This window comes from Pelecanus crispus, chromosome 5 (genome assembly GCF_030463565.1).
Source record: "Pelecanus crispus isolate bPelCri1 chromosome 5, bPelCri1.pri, whole genome shotgun sequence".
NCBI classification, from domain to species: domain Eukaryota; kingdom Metazoa; phylum Chordata; class Aves; order Pelecaniformes; family Pelecanidae; genus Pelecanus; species Pelecanus crispus.
Window position 1 is genome coordinate 14,835,352 of NC_134647.1, and position 12,228 is coordinate 14,847,579.

Below are 12,228 nucleotides of genomic sequence, written 5' to 3' on the forward strand. Positions count from 1 at the left end.
AGCAGATTCAGGTGTGCCTTTAGTTATATTGGTGCTAGCCTGAATTATATCTGCAGACTATAGGGGAGCCACCGCAGACTGACACCAGTATTAGCAGAAACAGACTCTCCTCTTAGACAAAAATTTGTATTTCTGATCCATTTTGCAAAGTGTTCTTCAACCCTTTATGCTAGAAACCACTGCAAACAAAGATTATTCTTAAGGATCCGTTCAGTGAGGGGTTTCCCTCTTCCCCCATGGCGGGGGGGTGCAGTAATTAATTTCAGCTGCTGACTTCATCTCTCACAAGTAACACAGAAGGCGAGACCTGGCAATTTTGGGGCAGGTGTCTATTATGTGTGGAAATACGTGATGTATGCAGAGTTAATCCACCAAGTGCTCTGTTACACCACATCGTGACAGTCACCCTGTTCACACCGTCCTCATTAACGCCAGTGGGAGATCCAGGCACAGGGACTGGGCTTTTGCCTGTGTTAGAATATTTTAAAGGACAAAGATTTCCCAGCTGCAGAGACTGATTCTGTCACATGATGGAATACAATGATTTAGCATTTACAGGACCAAACTCAAAGCCTATCAGAGACAAGAGAGAGACACCTAGTCACCTCAGGGCGGGTATGGACCGACCTGACCCAGATGGTTTTGTAGATACAGTACCTAACAGCATAAGGCAATGAAACCGGATGCTGAGTTTTGTAAGGATGGGAATGACAGATGGGAAAATAAAACCCAAAGTTTTCAAAATCAACCATCAAGTTTGGGCATCTCACTTTTCGTTTTGCACGATCTCAAAAATGCAGGAGGTGGAAGCTGCAAGAACTGGCACTCCTGCAGCCCCCTGCAAAAAGCTGGCATGAGCAGTAGCCTTGTCACATCTCTGAAGAATCAAGCCCAAACTGTCTCAGATTGGTCCCTCAAAATTAAAGACCTTTCAAATTTTATTTCATTTTAGCCTCAGAAATCTGTGTGACAGGTTGCTGTCAGCACCAGGACACTGGAATACCTCGCTCTCTGCAGCACACCCAGAGCAGTGAGTGACGCCACACCACAGAAAACTCAAAGCACGTTCTGTTCAGATCAGTTTCCAGAGATAGTTTCACACAAAATAAAAGGACTTGGGAGCCTGGTCTATGATCCAGCTCTTCCCACTCCCAGATGATGCCCCTCACGTACTGATTCGTGCTCTTCTTTGTCCTTCTCTTTCTGCCCCATGAACGTCAGGGCCACAGCTGCAGATGGGGGAGCAGGAAAGGCAGAGCAAGAAAGCTCTGAAAGCTGTTTGCCAAGAAAAGGGGTGTTCTTTGCCGGCCTCTGTGAAAAAGTTCAAGATCCTGGGCTTGCTTGTGCGTTTGCAGGGGGATGCAAAGCACAGCCCACTCCTGCTCCTTGCTCCTGGCCAGCCCAAGCTCATGGCACCCTGGCTGCCAGCAGCTCCCTGCTCCTCGGGCCTGCAGGTTCAAATCCCACACTGAGACACCCTGCTCTCCTCCTGGGCGAGCACAGGAGTCCCAGTGTTCAGTGCTTCAACCGCAGAAATCAACCACTTTCAATTAAGCATGAAACCTAACTGGACCCAGCCTCCAGGGCCTTGCATTTCAGTGGGCAAGATTTCTTAATATATCCCATTTTTAAAAGTGCAGCCCAGTCTTACTAATGAAGACTGTGTCATATTGAGTCAAATGTGCCTTCGCATTTGTGTGAAGGGACGTGCATGGGCCACTGATTTCAAGGGGAATTTGTTGAACTCACCAGTAACAGGGTTGACCCAAGGAACAAAGACAGGGGAGAAGGCTGCTAAGAGATGGAGCCGGAACAGCGAGCAGTGGCTTTGACAATAAACGTGCAGTTTGAGATGGTGAGAAAGCTATGAAATATTCAAAAAATTTGGTCTGGGGGGCAAAGTTCTGCGCAGCAGGTTGTTGACACAGCCACAGCAAATTGCTCCTAGAGGTCTCCCGAAACAAAGCTGTTTAAGCCCAGTGTCTGGCTTTGGGGAGGGGTGGGCAGAGCTACGCTTGAATGTGAATTGTAACTAGAACCCATCATTAGTTGCACGAACTTGCTTCTTCAACACTTTCCAGGTCTCAGGGTCAGATCTAACGTTTGCTAAGTCAACAGAGGTCCTTCTGTCAGCTTCAGCTGGCATTTGCTCAGGTCTCTAGGAGGAAGAATTTATCTGTGAAGATCAATGAAATCAATATCTATTTTTCTATGAATATTTGTCAACATTTGGGGGTTTTTATTAGTAAAGGGGATGTATTTAACTCAAAAAAACTCTCCTTGGTGCCAGCTAATTTAAAAAAAAAAAAAAAGTTTAAACTCAGTATTGACATCTTTTTCCTGGAAGTGCTTTCCACATTATCCTTTTTACTTCTTGTAACCGATCAGGGAGTGACCTAGACAAGAAGTTACATTCTTACACAGCAGGTGAACCAGGAACTTGCTGTAAATGACCTGCAGGTATGCGGAACAGCGTAGTTCCTGCGCCCAGAGACCCTGCACTGATGCAGACAGAAAGAAGCAGATGCTTACACATATAGACGGCAATAAAACTAGAGTGTAACATTTTTAGGATCACAGCTGAGCTCTCAGACAAGGCTTTCTGCAATGACTAATACGACTACGGTCTAATGCGACAGTTCACCGTCTGCAGCCGCATTCAGTCCTGAAAGCAAGCAAGTTTCTCCAGATGTTACTGAAAAAAAAAAAAAAGTACATCCAGTTTTCAATCTTTTTTTATTTATTTAAACTGTACACAAATGTAAAATACTTCAACAGCAGATCTAAGTGAAAATTGTTTGGTTTAAATTATTATGGAACAGAACCTAAAAGGAACTTTATTAAATAAACATAAAAATTGGATTTAAAGGATGCACATATTGTAATGTATTCTACAATAGTAATTTTTTTTTTTCACTCTACGTTCCATGTGCGTATGGTATAGAAAAGACACTGAATAGAACAAACAGAATCCATTTTGTACCCTGAAACAATTGGTAGGCCTCGTGACGGATTGCTCAGTATGACTACATGATATATGATGGCTTTGCCATCTCATAAAAATTATAACTAATATGTTGGCCTCTTTGGTTCCAAAATTTATGTATAATACATTTAACTGTATTCATTTTTTGCTGCTATAAAAATAACATTTTTTTCAAATGGCAGTTTTTTGACTAATCATGCAACTAAATCAGTGCAAACATTAAAAGCAATCATTCGCTTTAAAAAAGAAGCAAAAGATTTAATTTCAAGTATAAAAAAATATAAAAAAGTCATATCATAAGTCCAGTTTCGTCTAGTATGGGTCAACACTTTAAATTGCATAGCTCATGCGGCACCTGTTTACCTAGATAGTGAGCAAAGATAAGTGCACTATCAAGTACCACTTTTCAAGGCATTGAAATTTGCAAGTGCTATTATACGTGCATTCAAGCAGTTTGCAAGTGCTATGCTGTATCATTATTTTCCGATCTTTACGGCCATCCTCGACACCTCCTGGTAAGGAAATTGAAAGCACTCTCCTCCTTTCCAAGACTTGTTAAAATGTTCTTTGCCTGTTATTAAACGCACTGCATTTTTCAGAATGTCTCCACTCTGTTACTGTCACTCCTCTTTAGGGTTCATTGGTTTAGCCGTGGTAGCGGTTGCTTGTTTGCTTATCCCCCACATGACGTGTCCTTGCCGAGTCCCCCGTTGAAGAACACAGATTGAAACCTTAACTTTTCATTCTCTGAACAGCGAGAGATGCCAACGGTCAACACAGTCCAGATACGGTATCGGATCCCCTTTTCCAAGACACGGCAGGTGTAGCCATCCACGGGTTGCTAGGGGGCAGTTTAAGCATCGGATCACGCCAGCCCAGCTTGTGACTGCGCTACGGTCAGATGTTAGAAATACAGCAGTTGCTTATGTGTCTGTCTCCTTTTCTCTCTCTGTGATGGTACCACACGATTCCTTACTGGAAGTGCTGTAGGAAGATGCGGGTATCTGTGATGTTTACATTTAGATAAATTTAAATTAAGAGGAAGTGATCACCTCCCAAGGCAGGTGTCCTGCAGCTTCCCGTTAGACCTAAGAGGTGACAGTCAACTTTTTTTTTTTTTTTTTTTTTTAATTTTCTAAGTTTGGTCATTTCGACACCTGCTTGCAAGAATACGTCGTGTTCTTGCAGTCTGTGCTTTTGCCTGAGCAAAGGGAGCTCATTTCGGTCTGACTTCGCCGGCAGGTGGGGAAACAGCTGCTCAGCCGTTCACTCGTACTGGCAGGCATTTAGGTCCGTCGTCACTGGTCACTGACTTTCTGTGCTCACGTCCCTTTTCCGAGCTGCCTCGTGTGTGTGTCTGTGTGTGTGTATGAGCGCGTGTTTGCGTGCGTGCCCACGTTTCGTGTGTGTGTGTGTGTGTGTGTGTCTTTAAGATATTTCATAGCATTAACTTATAAGTGGTAGAATATATAAGTGTCCAAGATCCACAAACTGCCACTGTCCTGACACCAAAGTGAAATGATTTTTTTTTTTTTTTTTTCTGTCAAACTTTTCCACAGTGACTTTCCAACACTGATGCCTGGATACACAGTGAAGCTTCCTCCAACACCATCTCGTACGGGAATGTTTCTCTCTTTCTCTCGCCCCCTCTCTCTCTCTCCCCCCCCCCAAAACACACCTTAAATCAAGCACAACCACATTCTTCCACAATCATATTGGGAACGTCCCTTTTCACAATGTTGTATTCATCATCAAAGTACAGCATTGACATTGTGCTAAGTTTGGTTGGAATGCAACAGGAGTTCACGGTGCCCGGGTTCAGCCCCCGCATTCGGTACTGATTCACGACGGCGGTGTGAAAGGAGGAAGCCGACCCCGGGACGCCGGCCAAGTAGGCCGGGCAGCTCCCTTCACAGTAATTCCCATAGTAACCTGATGGTGCTATGATCCAGTCATTCCACCCAATGAGTCTAAAGTCAATGTAAAACTGTTGCCTGCAACATAGATTGGTCCTGCCATCGCACTCCAGGCCTCTTTTCCGGATCCTGTGTTTGTTATCGGCGAGGCGGGCTTGCACCACTAAAAAAGGCCGGTGGGATTCCTCCCCGGGGTCCACATAAATTGGCAGCACTGAATACTCTTCACAGCCCTCACATTGAACATCCAAGTTCAGTCTCCTTTCTCCTCTCTCAAACAGAGCCTGGATCGCCTCTGTCATGGGAAAAGTGTGCCAACCACTTCTTTTGAGATCAACTTTCTTTTCAACCACATTCCACTTGTTGCTAGTGTCCGGGTCTTGGAAATAGACTTTGACTCTTACTTTTCGCCTGCTCCCTTTCTCTAAGACATATGGAAGCAGCTTCAAGTAAAGCCACAGGCTGGCTTGAACGACAAACAAGTTCTGGTTCCCTTCATTCGAGATGAAGAAATAGAGGCGGACTCTAGATGAGGTCAGATCGTCTGCAAGATAAGGAGAGATCAGCAAGATTAAGTCAAAAAGGAAACGTCAGCTTGTGTGCCATTCTGGATTCAGGGGCAATGCTAGGGCACAGCAGATCGAGAGAGCGACGGTGGGGCTGTGCCGGCCAGAAGGCACGCACTGAATCAGATATCCCCAATTTGCAATCGAAATGCTTTGAAAGGGGACTTCCCACGGCGACGTTCATCACCGGGCTGTAGTCGGATGCGTCAGATCCACAGATACTAGTAAGAGCTCTCCAGAACTGGGTATTTCCAGCCAGCCAGCTTTAAAGACACCACAGCAGCACCTTGAAAAGACCGGCACTCGGACTCTGCTATCTCATCGGTTTAAGAACAGTTTTAACTTTCAGCTACCTGCCGATTCTCACGGGGAAAGCCCTTTCAATAACCACTGAAACGCCAATGCCAAACCAGGGATTTTGTTTCGGTTTTCACATATTCTCGTCACAGTTTAACAGAGAGGATTCATGAGGCGGAGGGGAAAACATTTCAGTGATGTGCCTGCTTGTCCGACAGATCAACCTAACCCCCACTTAGTCTGGTAGAATATCTGCTATTACGAATCATTTTGATCTCTGCCTTTTCGTCCCAAAACGATAAACTCCCATTCAAGGCGAGGCAATGAAGCGGTTGCTCTCGCTGTAACGTCGTTACCGACTGTTCTCAATACGCTTTTCAATAACACCAGAATTAAAGGAGCGAAATCGTCACGGAAAACCAAATGTCACCAAATGTCTGACATAACCCCTTATTTGTAAACAAAAGAGCCTGCTGCACGAAACGTTTCAGAAATACCAGCGGCCCTGCTGCAGTTTTGTACTATAAGTCCTAACTGAATTTGGCGTCGGTGATAAATGTGCAAGCTGGCCTTTACGGCGGAGACTGTAATTCTGGTCCCTGAATCAAAGCCTCCGAATCGCTATTTAAAATTATTGCTGGAAAGGCATTTTCTCATCTGCCCTTATCTGTTTCACTTCTTTCTGTACAGAGCCAAATGTAGACTTTTTTTTTTCTTCCTTCTCTTTTTCTAAGAATCTTGATTATTTTTGTCAATCTCTGAATGGGATTTTTTGCATAGCCGTGTCTTCATTTGTTACCCTAGATGCCTTTCAAATGTGCCTCCAGGGCCCATTCGGTACCTTGTAATATTTCGGGGACAAAAATTTTCACTGTGTTTGTCTACATTTTACATAAAGTCAGTTTTGGAAGTGTTACAAAAGCCAGCAATTGATTGAATACTAAATGGAAGTACAAGCCCACCCCAGGTCTCCCAAAAACAGCCTATTAAAAAAACCCAAAATGTACCCTGAGAAAGCCTTTTGCATGTTAGTAAATACACAACTTCTTTATAAACTGTGGTGACAGTGACAGAAAAAGAACAGTACAGTGTTGCCGCACCGATCCACATCACTTGTGTTGTGTGAGATTGTGTGTGCCCATAAATTTTGTATGTGAATATAACAAGCATATGTATAATGCAACAGATCCCATAGATACTGTAAATGTATATGCCTTTGGTAAGTGGGAGGGTAGATAAAGAAGATGAGTGGGCAGTATACAGGATAGAAAGAGATTTATTTTGTGGACAAATGATACAGAGATGCCACAGGAAGATAGAGAGAGGGAAAAAAAATTAACTGAGCGATAGAGCGATGACGGAAAGGAGAGATGGGCAGATAGACAGGAGAGAGCTAATTGCAGAGCGATGGTGTTACGGCCAGATGTGCAAAGTTCACAGGCACAGCGGTTGCCTGGATGACCCGCTGGAAAGCTACGCTGAAGGGATTCGGTGACACGCAACTGCAATGGCTGGACAGGACTGAGATGGCTGGTACCGTGGGGATGGATGGCCCAGTTAGTAAACAGACCGACGGACAGAGAGGAGGCAGACACGCTTGGGAGGAGGCTGCACACGGTGGACAAACAGACAAGGCCAACACCACAAACGAAAGCTGAATAAACGGGAAAAGAACGGAAAGGGGGGACGGGTGAAGGCGAGCCTCGAGACACAGACGCACGCAGTGAACCAGATGAACGCGCAGGGCAGGCAGATGAGGGAAAGGACGCGAGAGATGGAGTGGGACAGGCGGAGGAGGGCCAGCGGGACGCAGAGGGACGGAGGCGAGCCGCGGCGCAGCTGGCAGGACCGGCGGAGGGAAGCCGGGGGCACGGAGGCCGCGGAGGGACGGGGGGGACAGAGCGAGGGGGCTTGCAGGGCACAAGCCGGGGAGCAGCCCGGGCACAGGGACACAGGCAGGGGGGACGGGGAGGCGCGGGCAGGGCCAGGGCAAGCTGATGCGGGGCGGAGGGCAGGCGGGTGAGGCGGCAGGCAGGTGCCTGCAGCAGGCAGGAGGGCAGGCAGGGCGCACGGGGGGACGGGCGGCAGGGCCGGGGCTGCCCGGGGTCAGGCAGCGGGACCGAGAGGGTGGGCAGCAGGGCAGGCAGGGCGCACGGGGGGACGGGCGGCAGGGCCGGGGAGGGGCGGGCAGGGGCGCTGGCCGGGGTCAGGCAGCGGGACCGAGAGGGTGGGCAGGAGGACAGGCAGGGCGAGCGGGGGGGCTGCCGGGGGTCGAGCCGGGGGACTGCCGGGGGGGGAGAGGCAGGACAGGCAGGGAGCGCGGCAGGGCAGGGGCCGAGGCGGGCCGGGCGGGGGGGAGCGGGGCCGGGCGGCGCCCACCTGTCTCGGCGAAGCTGATGATCTCGGAGACGGGGTCGTGGGCCGGGGGCCCGGCGCTCGCCTGCCCGTCCAGGCTGGGGATCTCCACGCGGCCGTCCTCCCGCACCTTGCCGGCGTGCAGCTTGCGCAGCGCCGTGACCATGGCCGCCTTGGGCACGGCGTGCGTGATGTTGGGCCGGTCCCGCATCTGCAGCCGGCTCAGGATGTGCCTCTTCACCGCCTCCAGGAAATCCCCGTCCACCTTGCCCGGCTCCTCGGGCCGCCGGAAGCCGCAGGAGGTGCATGTGTCCTGCGGGGAGCCGCCGGCGGGGGCCGGCGGGGTCGGGGTGGCCGCGGCGCCCAGCAGGAGCAGCCCGCAGGCCAGCAGCGCGGCCAGCACCCCCCGGCGAGCCGCCCCGTCCATGGCGGAGGAGCGGGGGGCCGAGCTGGGGGCCGCCCCGAAGCGCCGCAGGGAGCCCGTCTGCAGGCAGCGCCGCTCCGTGCGCTCCGCGGCGCGGAGGGGGCGGTGGCAGCCAAGCTGGGGGGGCCGCAACCGCTCCGCGCAGGGGGGGAGCCGCGGCGGAGGGAGGGGGCGCCCGGGGAAGCGGCGTGTGCCGGCGGGGAGGCGGAGGGGGGGAGGCTGCACACGCAGGCACCGAGGGCGAAGTTGGGGGGGGGGGGGTGGGGGGGGGGTGGGCAGCAGGCTTGGCGTGCACGGAGAGCCCGGCTCCACGGGGGAGGGGGACGGCAGCAGGTGAGGGGGTGGCTGCGGAGCCCGGGGAGGAGGGAGGGGGAGCGGGGAGCGAGCCGGAGGTGCGAGGGGAGCCGGGGAGCAGGGGGGAGGCGGCGCCGCGCTGCCCCGGTGCCCCGCGCCGCTTCAGAGGGGCATCCCCGGGCGCAGCCGCTCCTGGTCCATCGCTCGCTTCGGCAGGTCCGGGCGGGCCGCGGAGAGGAGCTCTTTAGTCCAGCGTCATTGAGGGGGGTCAGGGAGATAAACGAAGCAGATTTATATACAATCCAATTTATAGCCTGGAAGGAGGGGGGGGTGGGGGGGGGGGGAGAAATGCCACTTGTACCCCCCCGCCCACTCCGCCCCCGCAAGACAGCAATCCACAGGCCGTGGGTGCAGGTCTCCCAGCAGGTCGGCTCCGCGCCGCGCCGCTCGGTTGTCCCCTTCAGCGCCCGCTGCCTCTCAACGTGCCGTCAAAGTTGACCCGCAGCATCGCGGGGAGGGGGCCGGGGGGCGGCGGGGAGCGGGTACGCGGCTGGCAGCTCCACAGTCGCGGGTCTTCTCCCCCCACCGCCCCGCCGCTTGTTAGCGCGATGCTTTATTTTCAAAGCAGCGCGGAGGGTCCGGAGTCCGGCGAGGATGCTGCGGCGGAGCCCGGCGGCCCCCCCCCCCCCCGCCGTGGGCAGCGGCACCGAGCGCTGCGCGGCCGCGGAGCGGGGAATCGGCGCGACCCCGGCGATCCCAGGAGAAGCTGCACGGATCCACTCGGTCAGACCAGCTCTTCAGCTCGCTCCCTCGCTCGCTCTTTTTAAACAATATCTCCCTTGTTGGTGGTTTGGGTTTTATTATTATTATTGTTATTATTATTTTAAGCGTGATTTTTTTGTTGTTGTTGCTGCTGCTGCTGCTCCAGTTAATCTGTCTCCCTCTCTCCCTCCGCGTCTTTTTGATCTTTCGCTCGCCTTGTGCTGGCTTGAACGCTGTGTTTTGTTTTGTTTTGTTTTTTTTTAACGCGTCTGATGTTCCCTCTCGGATCCGCAGTGGAAGGTCTCGGGGAAGCGGCTCGCTCCTCGCTTATCTTCCTCTGATCTCCTCCTGCTAATTTTCCCCCCCTGCAAAATCACGACATTGTGGCACTTTCTACTGAAACTTTTATACAGGAGTTAAAACCACGTGGGAACTCCAACCTATAACAGAGACGCCATGGGTTCCTCACTATTTAGGAGATTAAGTTAAGTCTTTTGCCCCCTGGGCTATTACAGTAACTTCCTGATGTGGAAATATTAACTATGCTGTTTCTTTAACTCCCCCCGTCCCCTCCCTCCCTCCCTCCCGGTTCCTGCAAACACACCCACCGCACACCGACCCGCGTCCCCGTCCCGTCTCCCGGCAGGACGGACGGACGGACGGACGGACGGACCCCGAGCGGCAGCAGCCCCGGCCCCCCCTCCCGCCCCGGCCGGGCGATGGATGCCCGCTCCCCGCCCCCCCCCCCCCCCCCCCCGGTGTTCCTTGCCTTGCCTTTTAAGCACTTGAAAGAAGAAGTCATTAGAAAGTTTACCGTCGGGTTGGCTTTGCGACGGGGCGGGTTTTTGTTTGTTTGTTTGAATGGGCCGGGTAATCGGGGCGGGTGCCGGGGATTGTGTGTGTTTTCCGTGGGGCAGCAGGGACGCGGGCGCGGAGCCTCGCAGAGGCGGCGGGGGGGGGGGTGGGGGGGGGGCTCGGGCGGCGGCCGAGGGGAGCCGGGATGGGAGATAACGGGAACGCCGCGCTCCCGCGGCGGGGAGCCGGCAGCACCGCCCGCCCTGCCAACGCGTTTCCCCCGCGGGGCAGCCCCAGGCTCACGGGGGTCCCCGAGGCGAAGCGCGGAGGGGGGGGGGCGGCTGTGATCCCCCCCGGCAGGGGTGCGAAGAGCTTCCCAGCCGGCTCCCCCCAGCCGCCGAGCACGGGGGTCGAGCGACCGCGGCGGGGGGGGGGAGCCCGCCGCGCCTCCGCGGCACCGGGGCGTGACAGCGAGCCACGCTGCGCCCCCCGCTCCGCCCCACGCCCCCCCCCCCCCCGAGCCGGGCGGGCACGGCCGGGGCAGCGGCGGCGGGGCAGCGGCGGCGGGGCTCACCTGCGCGGCCCCGCGGCCCGGAGCGGCGGCCCTGCCCGCCGCCGCGCGCTGCCCCGCGGCCCCGCGCGCCGCCGGCGGCGGGAAGGCCGGGCGGAGGGCGCCCCCTCCGGGCCGCTTGTGTTAGCGGGCGGCGGCGGGGGCCCGGCCCGGCGGGCCCGGCTGCGGGGGCCGCCGCAGCCCCGCTGGGATTAAGGGGCGGAGGCCGGGCCGCCGCCCCTCCGCGGCTCGGGAGGAAGCGGCGGAGGCTGCCGCTGGCCGGGTCCTGCGGCGGCGGAGCGCTGGGGCTGGGAGCGGGGGATGCGCGCTGCACCGGGCGAGGCAGCACCCGGGGCCGAGCCTCCTGCAGCCCAGGGGCAGGCCCAGGCAGCGGGGCTGCCGGCTGTTCCAATTACCCCTTCTTTTTCTTTTCTTTTTTTTTTTTTTTTTTTTTTTATAACAAGGAAAAAAAATCTACCTTCAAGAATGAAAGCCAACCTCAAGACCTTCATCTGTCTCACTGACCCGAATGCTGGTTTTCAAGGGGCAGCAGAAGCAGGGCACGCGCGTTTCAAGCGCGACAGCGAAGAAGCCGCTTCTGTGCCTTTCGGTTCTTAAAAGAAGAATAAAACTTCTCCCGTATTCCCGGGCTGCACACACGTGAGCTCTGCTGGTTGCCGCTAACACAAGCGGCGCAAGAGCGTAACGAGGGTCAACTGGAGGATCAGCTCGTTACTGCGATTTAAGAATGAAAGGGACAAATGCTGCTCTCATCATAAATATTTCCTTTCCTGTTCTGTACTGCAAAAGGAACGACGGTTAATGCTGTGCTTCAAAGTCACATTGCAGTCCCAATCTGATTGTTCATGTTGGTTTTAACATAAACACAGTCTAATTGCATATACAGCATTGTAAATCAAATCCTCAGTATCACTGGAGCTACCCTGATGGGAGATCAGAATTAGATACAGTATTTCCTCCCTGCCAGTAACAGGTTTTGAATGGAAAGCCTGGAATGTAAAAAAAGAAATAATGCTAAAAATCCAATCACTCTGACATCCTGTGAGCTAATAAGAGCACGTGAATGCAACAAGCTTAGTACTTCACAGTAATTAATTTGACAGCAAAGAGCTAACAAGAAAACAACAGGCAGAGCAGTGATGACTGGTTCATAGAGGTCACTGTCAAACAAGGAATAGGTGCAAACACAGTCCCTCTCCCTTTGGAAACAACTATTTCATTGCCCCTATTTCATTGAGAATGAAATGCCAGCGAGGGAAAAT

General features: G+C 53.3%; 1 protein-coding gene across 1 annotated transcript; it reads right to left on the reverse strand.

Annotated features, from left to right (window-relative positions):
* Positions 1-4,670: 4,670 nt before the first annotated feature.
* Positions 4,671-8,547, reverse strand: INHBB (inhibin subunit beta B). Its single transcript, XM_075711447.1, has 2 exons — positions 8,145-8,547; positions 4,671-5,446 (listed from the first exon to the last, which is right to left on the reverse strand). The coding sequence occupies exons 1-2, from the start codon at positions 8,545-8,547 to the stop codon at positions 4,671-4,673; spliced, it is 1,179 nt and encodes a 392-aa protein (XP_075567562.1).
* Between the last annotated feature and the right edge of the window lie 3,681 nt (positions 8,548-12,228).

Excerpts from the sequence above, each read along its gene's own strand:
- INHBB (XM_075711447.1), bottom strand. The coding sequence starts at position 8,547 with ATGGACGGGGCGGCTCGCCGGGGGGTGCTGGCCGCGCTGCTGGCCTGC. Across the intron at positions 5,447-8,144 it reads CATCAGCTTCGCCGAGACAG|ACGATCTGACCTCATCTAGA; the intron begins GTGGGCGCCGCC and ends CTTATCTTGCAG.